Source organism: Pantherophis guttatus, chromosome 2 (genome assembly GCF_059756535.1).
Source record: "Pantherophis guttatus breed Tessera chromosome 2, ASM5975653v1, whole genome shotgun sequence".
NCBI lineage: Eukaryota > Metazoa > Chordata > Lepidosauria > Squamata > Colubridae > Pantherophis > Pantherophis guttatus.
Genome location: NC_142064.1, coordinates 26,051,724 through 26,074,737, shown reverse-complemented (window position 1 = coordinate 26,074,737; position 23,014 = coordinate 26,051,724). Strand labels below are relative to the sequence as shown.

The following is a 23,014-nucleotide window of genomic DNA, read 5'->3' as shown; positions in this document are numbered from 1 at the left end:
ATGTTTATGACATTTGATTAATAAATTGATATCACCTAAATCTACTGGTTTGCATAAGGAGTGATGTAAGTAACCACACAAGGTACATAATTTTTATTTGAGCCTTGATATCAGTCGTCCTCCAAGAATGTGGAAAAGGAAGGAAGTAGTGTTCTTTGCCCATATCAACACCCCTCCCCTCCAGATACAAATGATACATACCCTGGGATTAAAGGCTAGCATCTGAGAGTCATTAGGATCTACTACTGAGGGATATGGCTCAAAAATGACAACTTTTCTTGGGGATTCTAATGCAGAACGGCACATAGATACGAGTAAGTCTACAACCTAGGAAAAAAGAAAAGACAAAAGAAAGTTCAAAAAGTAGACTTTCCCCTTTCCTCCCCCAAATAAGTACATATATGATTTGCCAACAGATCTGGACCAGAACTTTGTTAAACTTTAACAGGGTTTCAAATATAATTGTACCAGCAAGACTGAGATAATTTACCAGTAGCTAGAAGATCTGGATCTGTTCTTCATTGTGTTGTAATGTTCCCATTTTAACAGTAATTTAATAGGAGTGTCAAATGATGTGCAGGGGTAAAGGATGGTGTCTGATTTTGTAGAATCTGTTTTGGCTCCTTTATTTGAGTAACTTCTCTCCTGGGAAAACCCATTTACTTCTTCAAATTATTAAAGGCATGGTTTTGAACATCCATTCAAGGATTCAGATTATTCATTCCATAAATGTACAAGGTTTATAGATTAACAGAGTTGGAAGGGACCTTATAGGTCATCTAGTCCACCCCCCGCTCAAGCAGGTGACCCTACACCATTTCTGACAAATGGCAGTCCAATCTTTTCTTAAAAGTCTCTAGTGATGAAGCTCCCAGAACTTCTGAGGCAACTTCTATTCCATTGGTTGATTGTTCTCATTGTCAGGAAGTCCCTCCTCATTTCTAGGTTGAATCTCTCCTTGGTTAGTTTCCATCCATTATTCCTTGTCTGGCCTTCAGGTGCTTTGGAAAACAGCGTGACTCCCTCCTCTCTGTGGCAGCCCCTCAAGTATTGGAAGACGGCTAACATGTCTCCCCGGTCCTTCTCTTCACTAGACTAGCCATGCCCAGTTCCTGAGACTAGCCATGCCCAGTTCCTGAGACTAGCCATGCCCAGTTCCTGGTTAGGTGTATACTAATCCCAGTTAGGTGTATACTAACAGGTTTTCTTTCCTTCCATGTACACATACGACAAATTTTGGTGGCGTCCACATGTATATGGTTAAAAGTATAGAAGCTTCTGTTTATGAAATTGTAATTCAATGAATGGCACTGGATACTAAGTCTGTGTGAACGTTGACAGGCCACCTCATCTGAGGCAGGATTTGGAGTCCAGCAATGGACTGACAGATCCACCAGAGAAATTCCAGGCCAACTCAATACAGGTAGTTCTCAACTTACAACTACAATTGAGCTCAAAATTTATGTTACTGAGAAATTTATTACGTACGTTTTGCCCCATTTTATGACTTTTCTCGCCACATTTGTTAAGTGAATCACTGCAGTTCTTAAATTAGTCACATGGTTGTTAAGTGAATCTGGCTTCCCCATTGACTTTGCTTGTTAGAAGGTCACAAAAGGGTCCTGGGACACTGCAACCATCATAAATGTGAGTTGGTTTGTCAAGCATCCCAATGTAAATCATGTGACCATGGGGATGCTGAACGTCATAGGTCTGGAAAATGGTCATAAGTCACTTTTTTCAGTGCCGTTGTAACTTCGAAAAGTCACTAAATGAACTGTTGTGAGTTGAGGACTACCTGTACCCAGAACTGAAGTGAGACTGAGGAAAATGTTCAGTTCTCCCATAGTCAAGAACAGGAATGACAGTAAATGACTAAAATATTTTTCTCCAATCAAAATGGATGGAAACCTTATAAAATCCATAACGTGTAAAACATTAATTAGGATAAAATTTAATAGGTATGATAGAGATCTGCTTTTTTTAAATCGGATTTTTTTTATAAAAACAAAACAAAAAAACCTTCTCATAAAATCATTATTCCAGACCTTAACAAAAATTCCTAAATATGATTTATTTATACTATTGCTGCCCTTTAATAATAATCCCCTTTAAAAATTGTTTTATCTTGCCAGATCCTAATGCACTTGCGATCTCAGACTACATGAAGTTGCTTTTGAAGATTATCTACAAATTTCAGCTGGTCTGCAATGCACTGCTTGTGCACTCAGAGGTCAGTTACAGTACTACTATGGTAGGTTAAACAAATGCTGCATGAGATGCACAGTTTAGCCATAAATTTCCAAGTGCAATTGAAGATGCTGCTTGCTAGCTATTAAATCCCCTGTGACTGGAGCCCTGAAATTTTGGGGAATACCTTTCCCAGTATATTTTGCCCATCCTTTTCAGATAACCAGGGAGTACTTGCTTAGCCAGTCTCTCATACATGGAGGTATGGTGGGAAACGGGCCAATGCTGCATGTTCTCTATAGTAGCTCCCGTCTACTGCAGTAGCCAGCGTGTGTGGAAAAAAAAATTGCATTTTTTAAAAAATGAGTTATTTATATTTGGAATCACTGAAGGATTAATATGCCAAATAAAAACAACTTGTACCCGTCTTTTTCTGAATGTAATAACTCACTGAATTTGGTATTTATTTTCCATTGATATTCCCACTGTTGCATATCAATTGACCTCTTTAAATTCTGCATCAATTTAATCATACAGTCTTTGATTTGATCATATTTCAAAACAAGTTAAAATAAGTCACAACAGATGCTTGGAATTTTGTGCTATATGTTTTTCAAATTTGTCCAAATTCCTGAGCATTCCATCTTGTTTTTGCGATTTTTTTTTTTAAAAAAACTATACTACTTATTTGAAGATACTGAAACCAATGAATTTCTGAAACTGTCTTGAAAAATTTCATCTTAGTTTTAATCTTGCTCTCTATATAAATTATTGTCTCTTCACTGACCAAATTCTATAGCATTAAAGCAAGGGACCATAAATTGGACGTAATCATTTACTTCCATCACATACTTTTGGTGTATTACTTATGATGAAGTCATGTCTTACATATTAAACACGTTTGTTTATATCCCACCGAAATTATTTTGCATGCCTGCAAATCCTGCTCCTTCAACAAAGGTAAACCAGCCCTTTGGCAATCCAATCCAATCCACTCCAGTCCAATAAAATCCAATCCAATCTGTTTTCCAAATTAAAGTGGCTTAATAATATAATTTGAAATGTATAGCTAATTCACTTGTACTTTCATATCTTGCAAAACCTTGAATTTAATCCTTGGTCTTCGGTTTCATCAAATAAAAAGTTAGCAGTCCTTGTCCATTCATTTAATATCTTTTTTCCCCAATTCTTACTGGAATCATATGAAAGTTGACCTTTGTAAAAATATTCATTTTTATTGATTATATTCTTCCTAATTTCAGAGAGAATTCTCTCTCTGGCTGCTTTGAGAAAAATATAGGACCTTCAGCTTTGTAAAGGCTGAGAAATGAAAGGCTCACATCATGATGGAAGTTTAGATTTGATCTGATATGCACCATTATACATTCAATAAATATTCTGATGTGAAGAAGAGAATTCTAGCTTTCCCAGCTGCATTGATGGAATGATTCCCAGACAGCAGTGACACTAGCTGTTTCTATGATGCAGGCGCTAATAAAATTAATTAACCAAGCATCTTCAGTTGGGTACTTTCCAGATAGCCTGGGCAAAAATGGGTAATCTGTGACCTAAGGGCTTTTTATTTTCTCCTTTGCTTTCCATGTTTGTCCCCCAAAGTGCTTTAAATCAGTGATTTTCTCCCTTTTGTTTTTAGCAGGATTTGGTAGAGAAGAGTGTTAAAGGGTAAAATGGAGGGTTTTAGTCCCACAGAAACACAGGAAACTCTAAAATCAATCAGGCAAACTTTCGGTTTTAAAAATAAAAAGGATGCGGATTTCCTAATATTATTTTCTTTGTACTTTGCTTTTTGTCATGTATTGCTTAGTGAGGAAATCTGAAGCTCATAAAAATGTGAGTACATCTGCAATCTTGAGAGGGTGTAAATAATATTGGTCTACAGCTAATTTTGTGATATGCTTTTTTGGTTATTCATTTGTTTATTAAATTTATTTGCTACCCATCTTTTGGTTCAGGCAACTTTGCTTTTTCCTACATAACAATGTGTGCGTCATAAAATGGAATAGGTGTCCCCCCTCCCCATGCAGTTCAAAAGCATGTAAAAAATGCAGGTGGAAAAATAGAGACCACCTTTGATGGGAAGGTAACAGTGTTCTGTGCACCTTTGGCATTTAGTCATGCCGGCCACATGACCACGGAGATGTCTTCGGACAGCGCTGGCTCTTTGGCTTTGAAACGGAGATGAGCACTGCCCCCTAGAGTTGGGAATGACTAGCACATACGTGCGAGGGGAACTTTTACCGTTACCTTTAATTTCTTTAGTGTAAGTTAACTGAGCAGTCCTAAATATAGTGTGCATTCAAAATGGGGGCCAGAATTTAACAAAAATACTACAAATCATTTCTAGTTCTGGACAAAGCACTTCCAGAAAAAAGCATGAGCTAGAAACACATGAATTTCCCCCATGACGATTGGACATAAGGAGCCTGACAGAACTGGATTAGCACTGAAAAACAGTGCTGCAGAAATCCATATCTTTGTTTCTGTTATCCAAACTCCTGATCTTCAAAAGTATTAGCTGCTCCCCTGATTTCTAACCCCTTATTAGTAGCCTGCCTTTGTTTTACCTGATTAACAATTTTCTGGTGTTTTGTTATTCATTTGATTTCATTTCATGAAACAAACTAGTGCCTGACCTTCAGCTACACAATCTGTCAACTGACTATGAGCAACACCCTAATGCACTATTTGATAATGGACTGAAAAAAAACATTCCACTGAAAATGCATCTGATTTACTTTACAAATGTTCAGACTGTATCATGTTTCTGATATTCACTGTCTTTAAAAAAAGAACAATGTTAAAATATTCCCATTAACGTTATTAATAGTCCTTCTTGTCAGAGTCTACGATCAAATCCTGAAAAACAATTTTGAATATCTCAGAATGCAAATGAAAGTTATTTATTTCTGAAACAATTAAGAAAATCAGCAACAATCTACAAACAAAGATTACATTTAAAAATTATTTCACTTCATTGTGATATTTACTGTAGCACAGAAACACCTTAAAAGGACCATTCAACAACTATTCAAACACTTGAAGTAGTAAACATATTTTTACTTAATGGAGTGCTATGAAATGAATTATCTAGTTTGCAGCCCTTCCCTCTTTAACACTTCTTTGATTTAAAATGATTCATTCAGGGAGAACATTTTTTTAAAAAAGGATTTGATTAATGCAACCCTCTGATTCCTCCTACAGCCCCAGATGGGCTCTGACTCATACCAAGGTTAGTTCTGAAATCTTTATATTCAGTCCTCTGGAGGGAAATAAAAAAGAGGATTCTTTCAAAAAGGGCAGTGAGAAAAAAAAAAACATCAGGGAGCAAAATATATTTAGGCTGCCTTCCCTTCCCTTCTCTCCTTTTCTCACACTTGGCATGAATGGGCAATCTTAATGCCAGTGAGCAAGTGTGGTTCGACGAATTTCAGTATTGGATTAATTGTTCCTCCTACCCACAAGACAAGGATACACAAGTATCTGTCTAGCCGTAATATCATTGCTAGAAGGTATCAGCGTGGAACTTGCAGCCTTTGCCAGGGTCTAATTCCCATTGGTGGGAATTGTGGTAAGCAGCCCTAGAAAGAAACTGACTTCTTGTTCCTGCCATCAGCATAGGTTGAGGTTGTCTTAAAACTGTGATGACGAACCTGTGGCATGCAAAGCCCTCTCTGCGGGCACGCCAGCCGTCTTCCCAGCCCAGCTCTACCGCGCATGCGTGCGTGCCTCCCGCCAGCTAGCTGATCTTCGGGTCTCTGCCATGCATGCGTGGGGTACATGTGAGGGACGCGCTCATGCATGCGCAGGGGGAGGGGGCATGTGCAGGGGTGCAGGTTGGTGCAGGCTTTCCAGGCCCAAAATGGGGCACGGGGGGTGAGGGTGCATCACCCCATTTTGGGCTTGGAAAGCCTCCCGCACAAACCTGGAAGCCAAAACAGGGTGCAGGATGCATGCACAGGACGGCGGGGTGCATGCATGGGGGACACGTGCCCATGTGTGGGGCACATGAGCAGGGTGGGGTGCATGTGTGGGGGGAGCTTGCATTGCATTTTGGGGGTTTGGGCACTCGGCACCAAAAAGGTTAACCATCACTATCCTAAAGCTTACTCATCTGGAGGCTGCCTATCTACATACTTTTGATTCCTTGACAAAACTTGGCTTTGGAGAATAAAGATATGGAAGAACTAACACAGGGAGGAATGAAGATGTTTCTGTGTGGGGTTGTAAAGGGAAGCTTGGATGGAATAGTTTTAGAATAAAGTTCTGACATATTGAGAGTGTTCAGTACTTTGATCTCCAGAAAATGCTTTGCCGAACAAAAAGGAATACCAATGGAAAGCTTGATTATAACACCTTACAGTAAGTAGCTGGGTCATTTTCCAGACTCATTCAGCAGCTCAGGAAAAGGCACAGCTGCTTCCAGGCAGTGCAGATAAGTGCTGTGTTTATTGCTACATGCCTTTGTAGCACCTTTTGGAGACTGAATTGCTGCACAGTACTAATTTATACATATAGGTAGTGTTTGACTTACAAACAATCAAAGTTACACCAGACCTCAGCCTCCTGCAAAAGGTACTTACAAACCAGTTCTGATAGCCAGGCCCTCCCCACAATGCACTCAGCAACTGCTCAGCATTTACGGCCATTTGCAGCATCCCATGGTCACACCACTGTGATTTATACCATTTTTGCAAGAAAACCGGCATTTACTTCTGCTCTTCAGCAAAATGCCCCATTGCCAACAATGGGTTCGCTTAACAACTACGATGTTTGCTTAACAACATTCAGAAAATAGGTCGTAAAGTAGGGTCTAGTTACTTGATGACCTGCTTTTATGACCATCACAACTTACGACCTGTAAACATGTATCTAATACGGATTATCTAATACTGATAAAAAAGAGTTCCGTAATAAAAACTTGAAAAGTTGCTTTACCCTAACTTTCATCTGCTATATCATAAAAGTTTGGTATTTTTGAAAAAGTAAATTATTTGAATTTTACCTGAGCCCCTGTTGCAATTTCATCTGCGGCTTCATTCATCACGCCTAGAGTTTGGAAAGCAAATACACACAGTTCCCGTTCACAGACAGTTGGCTAAAAGCAAAGGGGAGAAAATGGTTATTCTTATATTTAACAATATTCACCAGCCTAACGTTCTACACATGCTGAAGAGTACAGTTCCTAGACCATCTATGTAACTTGTCCAAAGTTTAGTTGGGATGCTGGGAGATTTAATTCCAACAAAGGGACTGATATCTTGTACATGTGTAGAACTGCTGTGTGTGTGTGTGTATGTGTGTACTATTTTCTTTTTGCCTATGAATTCTCATTCAGTTTAATGCAAGAAAATTAGTTTTCGTCATATATTTCAAAGGGGAATAAACATTTGGTGTTATTCTTGTATTTTTGCATTTATTGGCAGATTAGGTAGCTAAGAGCTGTTTCTGAATGTCCCGTCTCCTATTGGATAATCACCATTGCAGAGATCTGCACGGTCCCTATTCTCTATTTCAATCCAATCCCAAGAGAAGAAATCATGAGGGGACTTTGAGGCTTTTGGAAATTGGAAATATGCAGAATCAAGGAAGCCCAAATGTTGGAAAAATGTGTAATTATTTCCCCAGCAATCCAGGAAAAGTATCCTTACCCCTACACCAGCGACAAGATAAATTCAAAAACACTTTCAAGAGAGTTTTTGAGAGTAAGATATAAAATTCAAAGCCTATTATGCAAATAGGCTTGCAAAAAATGTTTTCAAAATGGTAAGGTAGATCTCAGCAGAGTATTAATACATCAACTAAAATCTCTGTCTTTGGGCTCCTCCCTCTTTATTTCCTTCATGTGAGTAGGGGATAAAGGATTGTATCAGATGGCCTTACCCATGCCTTTCTTGTGCCCTCCTTGCTGTCTTCTAAAACTCAGAAGATGGAAATCTGAGGCAAGCGGTTTATTATTTCAGTTTGTCCTTCTGCTAACATTTAAATTAATGTCTAGGAACCTTAAATAGATAGTGCAGGCCCTCTGTTTTAGACATTTGCCATCCTAACCACGGGGTCAAGGTTGTAGGAGAAAGTTAGAGAACACAGTTTCCTTCTCCCCTTAATTATGTGTGTGACTAAACACACAATTCTATTTTCTCTGACCCATTAATAAAGACTAATGACAAAAGACATGGAAGGATAATCTTATAAATAAATGAAGTTGCTGCTCCTCACATTATTTATTTCCAAGCTCATGCTTGGAAGTGAAGACCGTTGGGAATATTATAAGACTCCAATAGGCACAAATACTTTTCTGAGCAATATTCTTGGCATCAGGAATATTGGGAAATGCAGAACCTGAACCGGTTCCTATTGTCAGTAAAGACCACCACAAGCTGAAGTTTAGAATAAATGTAGACTTTATCTACAACTTTCATTGTTGTTGCTGCTGGATAAAACTAGTCCAAAAGACATGATCACAGCAAGAAAGACTGCTAGCAACCAATAAAATAAAGTCTAAGTAGGACACAATTCTGCATTTTGCATACGGAAGTACAGTTCCAACTTTTGAGTTGGAAGACATTCCTTGTGACACTGGAAGAACATTCCCCATTATCTCTAACCAACATTTTTCAAATCAAAATGAATTTCAGCGAAGCCCATGTGATTTTCAGAAAGATGCCATTTTAAGAATCTTTTGCAGATACACACACACACACACACACACACACACACACACACACACACACACACATTTCGTTCTTGCACTTTACTTTATCTGCAAAGTAAAACAGGGACACAGATAATCCTGCTGAGCTCAGGATGGGCTGCTGCTGCTGATCTCATTTCTCTGCCATTTTTTTAAAAAAAGAACTATATTTTATCTTATATAGAGAACTGAATAGTCTATCATCATGATGTTTTCTATGTTTTCATGTTACAAAGATAACCAGTGAATCAATCTTACTTTGGTCTTTGGGTTATTTTTTTTTCTAAAGAAATGAAAGCTAAACAATGATTTGTGCTTAGCACCATAGGAAATACAAAAAATATAGAAGGAATTTGCTTTTTTTCTTTAAAAAAAAATGCTTCACAGCGCATGCACTTGCATCAACAACTTTTCCACCCATTTTGTTGAGACCATTATCCTTTTCCTCTTCCTCTACTTGCAGTCCCAGTGATTAAATGATGATTACAAGTCTTGAAATATTTTTGCAGTGATGGTTTTAGAAGATCCATTATCTTTCAAGTCCAATACGGCATTGCTCATTTGATATATCTCATCTGCTATGTTACATTGAATTAGGCAGCAGATGAAGCCTAACACCATCTAATTCACTGTACCATGGCACTCTAGACCAAATGAAATAATGTATAATAACTTCACTGGCTCTCTTGTGGGCACATTTTAGGAAAGTTTGACTGATGCACTTCAGTGGTTCAGTCTTGAAGTTGTCAACTAGAGAGCTGTCCACTTAATAGAGAAATGAATCCAGTATGTTTTACAAGCATGGAAGACAAAACAGGCCACGAGATTCACAATATTTTAGGGAAAGGTTACAGTGAGATGTAGAACATGGTATTTGCAAACCGAATAAGCCTATTCCCAATTCTAGGTCCAACTTTGTACAACATACTGAAGAACAGCTATAGACAGCTGCCTTGCTAGATAGGCAGAACTAGTTTTCATAGGACAGTGATAGCTAACCTTTTTGCCATCACGTGCCAGGAGTGGGGAGAGGGTGGTCGTGCGCACGCATGCCCACACCCATAATTCTATGCGACCCGCACATGCGCATGCGACCCCCGCTCCCCCCCGCTCCTGGCATATGATGGCCCAGTAGGCCCGTTTTTCTCTCTCCCCAGGCTCCAAAGCCTTTCTAGGGGCTTGGGGGGAGGGCAAAACCGGCCTTCCCCACCACCCCCGAGGCCGGAAACGACCTGTTTTCCTATTTCCGGTGGGCTCAGAAGGCGTAAAAATCAGCTGGCTGACGCGCACATGCGTGCCAGAGCTGAGCTCATGTGCCCACCGATATGACTATGCGTGCCACCTGTGGCACATGTGCCATAGGTTCGCCATCACGGTCATAGGACATTATACCATCTTCAATTAGCCCTTGGGACATACTTAACCTATGGAGACTTTCCATTCAGACAGATACTGTGTGTACACAAGCTACTATTCCAAACTATTTTTAAAAAATTTCCAATAACCAAATTCTTATGCTCCTAAATGGACTGCCTCACAGTTGGACAAACTAATACAAGTTTGATTTACCTAAGAAAGATACTGAAGGGAGACTCTCTACCATCTACACTCTCAGCACCTTCCTTGCCTTTTTTAACATGCTCCAATCAAGCCACCAAACAGCCTTTGGGTGTTGCCCAGGTGTATTCAGTTGGGATACTGAAGTTTTTACCCATCTGAACATATCCTTGTAAATTTTGTATGTGCATGAACGAGTATCTGAGTTTCTGTCAAAGACTGTATCCATATTTGCTTATATGTGACCATGTGTCTGTCTATGTCTCTGTGTACAGGCAGTCCTCAACTTACAACAGTTTGACTATTCAAAATTACAACGTCACTGAAAAAAATGACATGACCATTTTTCACACTTATGACTGTTGCAGCATCCCATGTGATCAAAATTCAGACACTTGGCAAACGACTCATATTTACGATCTTTGCAGTGTTTTGGGATCATGTGATCACCTTTTATGACCTTCTGACAAGGAAAGTCAATGGGGAAGCCAGATTCATTTAACAACCGGGCTATTAACTTAACAATTGCAATGAGTCACTTAATAATTGAGGCAAGAAAAGTCCTAAAATGGGGCAAAACTCACTTAGCAAATGTCTCACTTAACAACATAAATTTTGGGCTCAGTTGTGGTTGTAAGTCAAGGACTACCTAAACAGTATGCATGGGTGAAAGGCAATGTTATCGCTGGTGGTATCTTCAATAGGCTGGCCAGGATCTGTTCATTTTCTGTCACATCAACCCGCTTTACAATTCCTGATGCCTGCCTGCCTGCCTGCCTTTCAGCCAATGTTTGCTCCTGGTAACTGCCTGATCTAGTCCTTGCAGTTTTCGTGGCAGTTTCCTTCTTCCTAAGGTTGAGAGAAAGTGATTGGCCCAAAGTCACACAGAAGGCCTCATACCTTAGGCAGGACTGAAACTCACAGTCTCCTGGTTTTTAGTCATGTGCCTTAAACCAGATGGTTCTCTAGTTTATTTCTGTCTGATGTGAAAGAAGTCCCAATTTAGGCCATTTGGTTGTTCCTCATACTTCAGAGTATCTTCTACATATTTTTTTGTAAAATATATGAACTTGAATACTAAGGAAGACAGGCAGGCAGGCAACTATAGCTGATAGCCTCTTTCTATCAGTTGACTGCCGTATGGCAAGCCAAGATCCCATCACAGTCTACCGAAACAACCGTATTTGTTTGTTTATTTATTAAATTTATTTGCCACCCATCTCACCACAGGCTCATGTGACAGGCAGGGCAGGAAGCAGGTTTCTTTTCCACTATGCTGTTCTTTCCTCAGTACAAAGTTTTACCTGCCTCACAGTCCTTATTATTTTTGGTGACCAAGAAAATGGTTAAAATACAGGACTACAATTTCACACACTGAAACAGGGAAGGTTTATTTTTAGTGATGGCTGATATAATTGCTCTCAAAGGTGAGCATCCTGGAGGCTGCACTGTGGAATCCAACTCCAGTTGGGGGCTGTAAATAGATTGCCATAATATCATCAAGAATTACAGTTTTGCCACCCTTCTGGGGAGGCGAATTAAGGGAGGGTGTTTAAGGATAAAAATGGGTGACTTAACAACTCCAAATATTCAGTATGGAAAAGGAAAGCAGTGGCAATCAGAATATTCAGCCTCCTTTATTTGTGGGGCTGTAAAAGCAACAAAATAGGTCACTGTTGGGAGGAGCACATGGATTTTATGGTCTGCATCTCTCACATACTGCATTCTTAACACATTTGTTGTAAAGATGTGAAAAATATGAATCAGTGTAGAAAACCTTACTCAAAGCATCTCAATTCTCCTCGGTGACATTTAAGGATAAAATATGAATGTTTGAAGAGACATTTGACATGTGTTCAACTGAGTTTGCTTAGAAGTCTTTCCGCAAATTGGGAATCCTAATAATAAAAGTTCCTGATTGTAAGGAATTAGTCTAAGTACGTTCAGGTGAACAAACCTGAAATCTTATTTCAGGCATTTATGCCAGTGAATGAGCAAAAGTTGAAGAGAAAGTGGCAGAGATGGGCAACACAGACACATATATTAGGGTATTTGCATAGTAAACATTACATACACTATGCCACAAGATATGGCCATAACTAAATATGGCAATAGTTCATATAAAAAGTACCGTATTTTTCAGAGTATAAGATGCCAGAGTATAAGACGCACCTACCTTTTTTGGTGAGGAAAAGAAGAAAAAGAAATCTCCTTCTGCCTCTGAGCAATTTTGCCACTTTGCAGCAAACAGCAAACAGCTTGCTTTACTTTCATTTTTGTTTTCAGCATAGCTTGATTAGCACAAGGAAAAAAAGAATCTGCTCCAGGAATTTACTTCCTTGCAGCAAGCAGCAGAGCTCTGCACAAAACAGCTGAGAGCAAATCAGCTGAGAGTCGGGAGGCGGATCCAATCAACTTATGCTAATTAGGCTTTGCTGAAGCTGAAAGGAGCTGTTTTTTCTTGCTGTTTGCTTGCAAGGAGGTAACTGCTGGGAGGCAGAGGCCAAAGGGTGGGGGCCAGTGGGTGGGTGGGGCTACATTTGGTGTATAAGACACATCTAAATTTTTACCCCCTTTTAGGGGGGGAAAAGGTGCGTCTTATACTCCGAAAAATACGGTAATTCATTTTGCTTGCTCCGCTACCGAACTAGAATGTCTCTTCAGTGTTATTTTTTTCTTTTCAGTTTTTCTTAGCTGGATAGAAATGTTTATGAAAGGATTCTGTTAATGCAACAATATTCCGGCTACTTTTATTGTGTCTTTTCCTCGGGCAGGATATTAGAGAGGAATTAGATTTTCTTGGTTGACACTTTATAGATCAACCATACTCAGAGACAATGGAAGTTACAATTCAATGTATCTTATTTAGGAGATAATTTCTCTCTCAGTCTGAAAACTGCATAACTAAAGCACTGTGGTTTAGGATTATATATTGTATTTTTTGGAGTATAAAACACACCTTTCCCCCCCCTAAAAGGGGGTGAAAATTTTAGGTGCATCTTATACACCAAATGTAGCCCCACCCACCCACTGGCCCCCACCCTTTGGCCTCTGCCTTGCAGTACTTATCTCCTTGCAAGCAAACAGCAAGAAAAAACAGCTCGTTTCAGCTTCAGCACAGCCTAATTAGCACAAGTTGATTGGATCGGCCTCCTGACTCTCAGCTGATTTGCTCTCAGCTGTTTTGTGCAGGGCTCTGCTGCTTGCTGCAAAGAGGTAAATTGCTGGAGAAGATCTTTTTTCCCTTGTGCTAATCAAGCTATGCTGAAAACAAAAATGAAAGTAAAGCAGGCTGTTTGCTGCAACCAGGCAAAATTGCTCAGAGGCAGAGGGAGATTTCTTTTTCTTCTTTTTCCTCACCAAAGAAAGTAGATGCGTCTTATACTCTGAACAATACAGTATGTATGTTTTTAAAGGCAGGCAAGAAATATAACTGATTTATGATAATCTAAAATTCAACTTTTGAAACTTCCTCCTTCTAGGAGACTCAGACAAGGTTAAACAGATCCCAGAGAGAAGCTGTGCATCTGAGTTCCCTTTAAATAAAAGCAGAATGCCAAATAAAACAAAATGAAAATTATACCCTATGTCAGTCTGCCCAAATTGCCGTGATACAGAAAAGTAAGGCACAAAAACCGCATACGAGGCCTTACAAGAAAACTGCAGTGCCAACCTATACCATCATTATGGCAAAAACGCCATAAAACAACCTGAGTGGATAAGAGCCCCTGGCAACGAATTCAGAGGAAACACTGAAATTTGCCTTCTCTTTGGCCTTCAAAGAACCCTTAGGAATGGGAATAGTTTAAGCCAAACAAACAAACAGCCCAGATGGCAAATTTGGGAAGTAGGAAACAGAAGCAAAAGAGAGTTCACTCAGCTCTTAAAAGCTTTGCATTGGTATTCTCTTCCTATGTATTACATTTCATCCCACAAAAGACTGTGCAAAGGACCAGGGAAGCCGCATGCTTTTGCATTACACGGTTTAAAAAAGCAAGTCACGGATCATGAGAAAAGGGAGCCACGGGAGCAAATCAGAGTAAGATTGGTTCCCCTGCATCTGTTACTTAGTAAAGATCCCTCTCATTGTCCCTGCCCATCAGTCCTATTTATCCTCCAGAGCAGGGGTCTCCAACCTTGGCAACTTCAAGACTTGTGGACTTCAACTCCCAGAATTCCTCAGCCAGCTTTGCTGGTCGTGATACGTCACGTGACAACAACAGGAGCCACGAGTTTGACATCCCTGCTCTAGAATGTACTCCCTGACTCCTGGGTGACTACATTCCACAACTGTCATCTAAACAGGTTGTGTGAACCAATATAGTGTTGACTCAGGCAACAGTATGATTTATTATGTGAACATAAGTGTGTTTGCTTTATGTATGGAGAATATCCCTCTTAAAGAAAAGGAATGCAACTCCCTTCCCTAAGTTTTTTTCTGGCTGGATTCTGACTTCAACATTTTTTTTGTTTTGTCTTCATTTCTGCCCATGAAGGAAAAGCCTGTCCCTAGCTATGGAAGGGCAGATGCATGGCAGAGATTTTGAAAGAGAAATGGGAAGGGAGATTATGAAACTGCTTTTTGACTTCTTCCATTTTTTCTTCATTCCAAAGATTAAGAAATGGAATACAGGGACTCGGGCAAATCTTGTCACTATTCCACACCATATTGTCCCCAACAATCTGTCACCTCATGATGGTGACAGGGGGACAGCTCCAAATATTCTATTTATTTTATATAATCTTTTAATCTAGTAGATTTAAAATCTGAGGATATAGTAGAGTTTTGTACACAATTTCAAATGCTAATGGAAATGGTAAAAATTTAAAGCAGGAGTAAGAAATAAGCTGAAAAGATCCAAAAGCGAGTCTGAGATGCAACAGAGGGAAAATCCAAATAAGATAAGGTTGTGATGACTTCTAGGCAACCAAGGGTAAATGATTTATTCCACTTTTAAGCATGCTACAGGGTGTATCAAATTTTTCACCTTTCAATTTCCAAACATTAGGGGTGCTCAAAAGTTGTGACATCCCTGGAGATGGTAAATATATTTTGGTTACTTTAATATAACTTAGATGTGCTTGGTAAGTAACTACATAAATATAACTTGAGATGTCATATTGGCACATCTGGGAAAATCCGAATCTGAAAGCTTCCAGGTTTTCCCCACCCAAAAGAAAGTCCAAGTCCCTGCCCAACACCCACATGTTCATTACATTATCCAATCAAAGCACCATGCCAACTGGAGATGCCTCCCAGTCACAATCCTCCAGGTGCAGGGCAAGATGACCTTGACTCTCTGAGAAAGGAATGCTATTATGACTACATATCACCCATGCGCCATACAATCCCCCCTTCCAGTTTCCCACAACAGTAAATGTGGCAGGCCTGAAGTCTGAATGCAAAAGATGGCTTCCAGGCCTGACAGTTTCATTGCTACATGAAAGTCTTTCCTGCCTTCTTCATCTCTCCCTGTAACCTTGGTTAATAATTCTTATCTATCATTAGACTGGGATGATTGCCCTTTCTATGAAGATGAGGATCTAATAGGCAGGATGGTGCCATTTATATTAGGAGTAATTTAAATGGAGATTCAGATTTGGTTGCTAAGAACTTAACAGATCAAGTCGTTGCTATATTTGAACAGTTTCTGAGTGCCAATAAAAAAAAAAGAGATGAATTAAAGTCTTAGAATTAAAGTGGAAAACTATATTTCCCAATTGGTTATGGAAGTAAATAGCAATTCATATGTTTCTAAACCTACCTCTAACCCATGTTTTGTACAGTGTACAGACTGTACAAAAATTCTCAGAAAAAAATGAGGAAAACCTGATTTTTTAGAGACAGGGGATCCTAATTCAGGTTGCTTGGTGGTTTTTCAAATGAGGGTAGATGGCAGAATAAAAATAAACAAGCAATGAAAGAGAAAACTCCCTTTCACAGCTTCTTTGTTCTGTAAGTATACTCTAATGAGCTTAAAGAAATCTCCTGGCTTCCGAGCAGGCATAGATCTAAAAGGATAATGCTAACTTTCAGGCGGTTTATTTTTCCCTCAAGTTTTCAAACTTAGGAACTTTTTAAGGAGGCTTTACATTCTGCCAATATGTGTAATTTAACAACAGCTGTATCCAGCCCTTGCTAATTTCTGGGAGCAGAGCCAAGCCACGCGAAGGACGGTACAAGCTCTAGAGCTTCTAAACGTAACTATCCACTATCTGTAAAACGGAGAACTCCTTCAACTTCAAGGTCAGAATAGGAAGAACACAGGGAAAGAAATATCTTAGATGCAATTAAAGGGAAGGTACAGGTTTCAGATGAGTTTTTGGAAGCCGAGGAAGATTTAACTCGGTTGTTTGACACTTTCTCCCCAAGGAATGACAATTGATCTTAAAGCAAGCTTGAAACAGATAAATCTATCTTGCAGTCAGTCACTGCTGCAATGGAGTTTCTTAACATCTTACTTCTCCGTTGTTCCTCCATGGAAATGTTGCTAAACCCAATCTCTGAGACTACAAAACTCCCCATAAATAAATAAAAAGTGGTCTAGTCCAAAACTAAAAAAATAAAAATAAAAATTCTATTCTATTCTATTCTATTCTATTCTATTCTATTCTATTCTATTCTATTCTATTCTATTCTATTCTATTCTATTCTATTCTATTCATACAAAAAAAATTACAAATTAAAAAATGTCAAGGTAGTGCAAATGTCACATAACTATTTGGAGAATAAGTCTGTAGTTGATGATTTATTACAGCTGGCTTCCTAGGATCAGTCTGAACAACCATAGAAACAATTTTCATCAGCTGTCCCCAGCTTAGACCCTAACCCTGGCTCTACTCCACAAGGAGCTACTCTACCCATTCATTATCGCAAGTTAACTCTACCTATGGGAGCCTTGAATTAGCTCTCTCTTATCAGCTCTCTGTTATCAACTTCATCCTATCTGCCCTCAAGCCCAGCAATTAGAAAACGAGAGGGAGAGACTGAGTTTATTGCCACTGGCAGTAGCTGCTGGGCTTACAGATATGAAGTTTCCAACACCAGGTCAGAATTTGCTGAACACTGATTTTTTAGAATAAAGAAGAGCAACAGTCACTATTTAGAGAAAGGAAAGTTGAATTTTGAATTTGTAATTTGAATTAATAGCTGTCTATCAGTGGTGGGTTCCAACCGGTGTTATCACTGGTTCTCTTTGCGATCGCCGTGAACTTGCAAGTGCATTAGATTTCTGCCCAGCTGAGGTGCAGCAATCCACTCTGCCTATCAGCTGGGCTAGAAAACAACAAATAAAAGTAGTTATAATGCGGGGACAGTCATAGAGAACTGGTTCACTGATGTCACATCATCACCACTACCAGCTCACCCAAACCAGGCCAAACCAGGAGCAACCCACCACTGCTGTCTATACTGAAAGCATTAACAATGAACTTCCAATTCCAGAAACAACAAACTGTCTAAATCTTCATCTTCTACTTTATTTCAGGCAGACCTATACAAACTGGACTTGCAAAGTAGCTGGCTGGAAAGAGTCTACAGAAAATGATTTGGGGAATTTGAGAAAATAGCTTTACAAAAAGCCTGGCCAGCAGGAGAGGATGACTTAGTACAACTTTCAGTACTGGTGTACCATTAACCCAAAGTTAAAGAATAAAGGGCGAGCCTCTGGGGCTTAAGGAAGAACTGCAATGGCAAACTGAGAATTTATATCATGGGAATAATCTATCTCATATTGGCAGTCCCTGATTTATGACTGTTGGTTTAATGATGGTTTGAAGTTATAACAGAAAAAGTGATTTATGACCTGTATTTGTACTTATAACTGTTGCACCATTCCCATGGTTATATGATTGCAATTCAGGCACCTGGAAGTTGGCTCACATTTACAACCAATTGCTGCATCTTTTGATCACGATCTGTGACCCTTTTTACTGATTTTTATTCACAAATTTCCAGCAAAATATGGCAAAAAAGTGCACACTGGGGAAGCTGGATTTGCTTAATGACATGACTCACTTAATGACCAGGTTGGTTCTCTTAACCAGGGGTGTCAAACTGGATTTCTTCGAGGGCTCACCATTGTAAGTTCTCCTCCGTGGGCCGTTGGGGGAGGGGGAGACGAAGCACTTTGCCGGCCAAATGGGATGCGGGGGGGGGGGCGTGCACAGTCCCACCACGTCCCATTTTGGCTGGCAAAGTGCTGCAGGATGCCATTCAGGTCAAAAATGGGCTGCACCCCATTTTGGCTGCCAGAGGCACCACGGGCCAGTCCTTTGCTATTTCCAGGCCAGTCTCGCGGGCCAGATTTAAGCACCCTGAGGGCCGGATCTGGCCTGTGGGCCTTCAGTTTGACACCCCTGCTCTTAACAATCATAAAAATCTTAATAAAATCAGGTTGGACGTGATGTTTAACCACAATGACTTACAATGGAAATTCCAGTCCCACTGTGGTCATATATCATTGACTACTTATATACTGGCCATGACAGCCAGATATAAAGATTTTGAACTTGCAGTGGTAAATGTTTATATTTCATCAATGCATCCTTTTATTTTAATCCTGACTATTAAATATATTTAGAAATAATAATATTGGAAGAAATAATTACTTTGCGTACCCAATTCAAAGCTGAGTTGGGTACACAACTGAGGTGCACCTAGGTGGCACAGTGGTTAAAGTGCAGTACTGCAGCTACTTCAGCTGACTGCTAGTTCAGCAGGTCAGCGGATCAAATCTCACCAGCTCAAGGTTGACTCAGCCTTCCATCCTTCCGAGGTGGGTAAAATGAGGACCCAGATTGTTGGTGGTAATATGCTATTTAGTATACTGTCTTTGGTGTAAGCCGCCCAGAGTCCTCGGAGAGTGGGCGGCATAGAAATATGACTAATAAACTCATAATGATTTCACTTGGTAAGTTTAATGCTAAATTAAACCAATCCCTATATGTTCCCACCAGTTTTTCATTGCTGGCACTTGATAATCTTTACAGATGTTCCAGTGAATCATTTGGGCAGCTGTATGCATCGTATCATTTATAGCCAGTTTGTGCAATCTGCTTGCAAAAGCTGAGTTTTATTATTATGGTTCGTTGCATGATCGGTCAGATTTTTAGACTGGATTTGACATTTTTATCTATCTCTCGAGTCCTTCCCAAGGACCTGGAATAGACAGGTGTTCATTGTTATCATGTGTTAAAGATATACTAGCTTCAGTAGCAGTATTCAAAAATTATTCAATTCTTTCCAATATTTTTCCAATGCTCTTTTTTTGGTCTTCAACTGTCTGGTGTACTTGCAACATTCCACGCTGACCTGTATTCCTTGGTAAGTACTCTGTCAATATTGCTGCATTGACAAAGAGCATGATTCGTTGTCATTATTTTTCTGGTCTTCCTACCCACAGCTTTTAGTTCTGCTTGAGACTAGTCCACTACTCTAGCTGTGTATCTAATGCTTGGAATTGCACAGGTATTAATTGCCTTGATAATATAACCTCCACTGAATTTGGAATAGAATAGAATAACAGAGTTGGAAGGGACCTTGAAGGTCTTCTAGTCTGGGGGGGGGGTCAATTGTGGCTCTTTTACAACCTGTGGACTTCAGCTCCCAGAATTCCTGAGACAGCCAAGCTGTCTCAGGAATTCTGGGAGTTGAAATCCACAGGTTGTAAAAGAGCCACAATTGCCCACCCCTGTTCTAATCCAACCCCCTGCTTAGGCAGGAAACCCTACACCACTTCAGACAAATGGTTATCCAACATCTTTTCAAAAACTTCCAGTGTTGGAGCATTCACAACTTCGGGAGACAAGTTGCTCCACTGATTAATTGTTCTCATTGTCAGGAAGTTTCTCCTTAGTTCTAAGTTGCTTCTCTCCTTGATTATAGTTTCCACCCATTGCTTCTTGTCCTGCCTCGGGTGCTTTGGAGAATAGCTTGACCCCCTCTTCTTAACATCTTGGACTTTAACATCTTCTTTACTCTCATGATACATTCACTTCTAACTTTCTCCTTGACTTCAGTGTGCTTGATGCTGTCAGCTTGAAGGATGACTAGGGATCTTTTTCATCCAAACTCTTGGTATTATTTCCACAGGGCATTTTATTTTCCTTCAGTTTTCACTACTGTATTTTTTCCCCTGTTGATAAGGGTGGCACATTTGTCCAGTCCAAATTCCATTGCATTTACGGATAGCATTGAGCAGCAATTCTATTTTCCAAATAGCTTCAGAACATCCATATAAAGGAAGTGGGATTGCCTGGCAGATGTTTTTGATAGTCGTGGCCTGACTTGTTCAGTATTTTTGATAAAGGAAATAGTGCAATAATAAACACTATTGGTGATAATGAATATCCCTGAAAGATTCCTTTCTTGATATTAACCCAGGGGTGAAATCCAGCAGGTTCTGACAGGTTCTGGAGAACCGGTAGCAGAAATTTTGAGCAGTTCGGAGAACCAGTAGCAGAAATTTTGGGTAGTTTGGAGAACTGGCAAATACAACCTCTGGCTGGCCCCAGAGTGGGTTGGGAATGGAGATTTTGCAATAGCCTTCCCCTGGAGTGGGGAAGGAATGGGGATTTTGCAGTATCCTTCCCCTGGAGTAGGGTGGGAATGGAGATTTTTCAGTATCCTTCTCCTGCCACGCCCACCAAGTCACACCATGCCCACCAAGCCAGGGCCACAGAACCGGTAGTAAAAAAAATTGGATTTCACCACTGTATTAACCTCATCCAGTCTGTTCCTATTCATCAACAACAGTGTCTTCCATTGTGCCATTGATCTTTGCACAAAACTTCTGATGTTTCTTCTGACTCCTGTTATTTCTAGATACTTGATTATCCAATCATTTGTCTATTATATTATTTTTTTCAATCATCATCATTAAAAATAAGTCACATTAGTCACACAGTCAGCCAGATGCCAAAACTTGCCAAGCTTTTTTTGGAGGGTGGAGGATACAACAATTCAGCAAGTGGGAGTTAAGGGTGTGTATTCATTGAATCCAAAAGGACACTGGAAAATAATGGGATTTCTTTGTATTTAGTATAGATCTATTACAATTAGTCAAGTATTTACAATTAAGGTTTAATCTTCAAATTCTCTTATGTGTGTAGGGTCATTTTATGAGGGGTCCTTGGTGCTTTCTGAGCTTGGTTGTTTTCTTGAAGACATTTCATTACCTAAAGTGGGTAACATTATCAGTGCACCCTAGTTTGGGTAATGAAAGTTTACAAGAAAACAATCAAGCTCAAAGAGCACCAAGGACCTTTCATTTCAGCCCTGAGCTACAGATATTCTCCTTTATTTCACTTTATGCAGAATAGAGAGGGGAATCTTCCAAACCCATACTTCTATGAAATTATGTAAAGCACTAAATTCAGTTTCCTGGTCAATGCTGGAATCCAAATTACACCATGCATTATAGAAAATCATCCTATTATTTTGGCTAATTTGAAGGGTAATGAGGGAGTGGAATAAATCCCCCCCAAAAAATACCCCTTTAAAGGTCAAAGCATAGGCCATTGGGTTTGTCCAAATCCAAATCTATTGTAAGGGATGGAAATCCACCATCAATCCAATAGTCCTTGTTTGTTGGTTGGTGTGTTGGTTTGCTTGCTTCCTTCCTTAGGTCTAGCTGTGAACTCTTCAATTCCTAATCTCCTTTATTGTTATTCTGGGATTCCTTTGAAGCTGTTTATCTAAAGAGAAGGCAACAACTAGCTCAGGCTCTCTGTGATGTGCTAAGAAGCTGAAATGAAGCTCTGGCCTCCTGAAGTTTCACTCAAAAAGCTGTTCCCAATGGACAGAAAGGAAATAACTGTAGCTCAGAAAGGTATGCTTGAACAGAGATGGAAAATGGCAGGAGAAGGTTGACAACACAACTGCCGTAAGTCTAGATGGCTTTTCTTTGGAATAGAAGAGAAGTGAGAGATTTGTGGCAGAATATTTATGAAGACCTTAAAATGGCTTATGACTTCACCAAATCTTTCTTTTCCTCTGAAAAGAGGAAAGCATTCTCTGACCCCCTCCCCATTTAAGCGAAGGAAGAAAATTGCAGAAGACATTTTCAAGAAAGCATTAGTGTTGAAATTTTATAATATTAATATTATAGTATTAATAAAAGATTCTGAAACAGCCATCCATTAATGCTAGGCCTGTCAAATTGGCGGCCCGTGGGCCAGGTATGGTCCACACGGGCAGTAGTGAAATGTAAATTTTGTTACTACCGGTTCTGTGGACGTGGCTTGGTGGGGGGGATATGACTGAGTGGGCGTGGCCAACGTTTTTTTTTAACTTTTAAAACCATTTTTCCACAACCTCTTCTGCTGAAGAGATTGTTTAAAAAATGCTTTTAAAGCCTCTGACGATCCCAGCTGACTTGCCTGATTGGCAGAGACTTTGTTTTTATTTTTAAAAGCATTTTTTCTATAACCTCTTTGACCGAAGAAGTTGTAGAAAAAATACTTTTAAAAATTAAAAAAAGGCCTCTGATGATTGCACGGCTCAGCTGGGCAATGGGGGGGGAGAGGGATTTTTGCTACCGGTTCTCCGAACTA

The 23,014-nt window shown here is 39.7% G+C and overlaps 1 protein-coding gene across 1 annotated transcript in view; it reads right to left on the bottom strand.

The window, feature by feature from the left end:
- The window catches only part of PARP8 (poly(ADP-ribose) polymerase family member 8), a 192,857-nt gene that overhangs the window by 17,183 nt on the left and 152,660 nt on the right, over nt 1-23,014 (bottom strand). Inside the window, exons 16-17 of the mRNA XM_034440846.3 lie at nt 7,214-7,306; nt 202-327 (exon numbers count right to left, since the gene is read on the bottom strand). Coding sequence (XP_034296737.1) covers nt 202-327; nt 7,214-7,306 — 219 coding nt within the window. The remainder of the gene's footprint in view (nt 1-201; nt 328-7,213; nt 7,307-23,014) is intronic.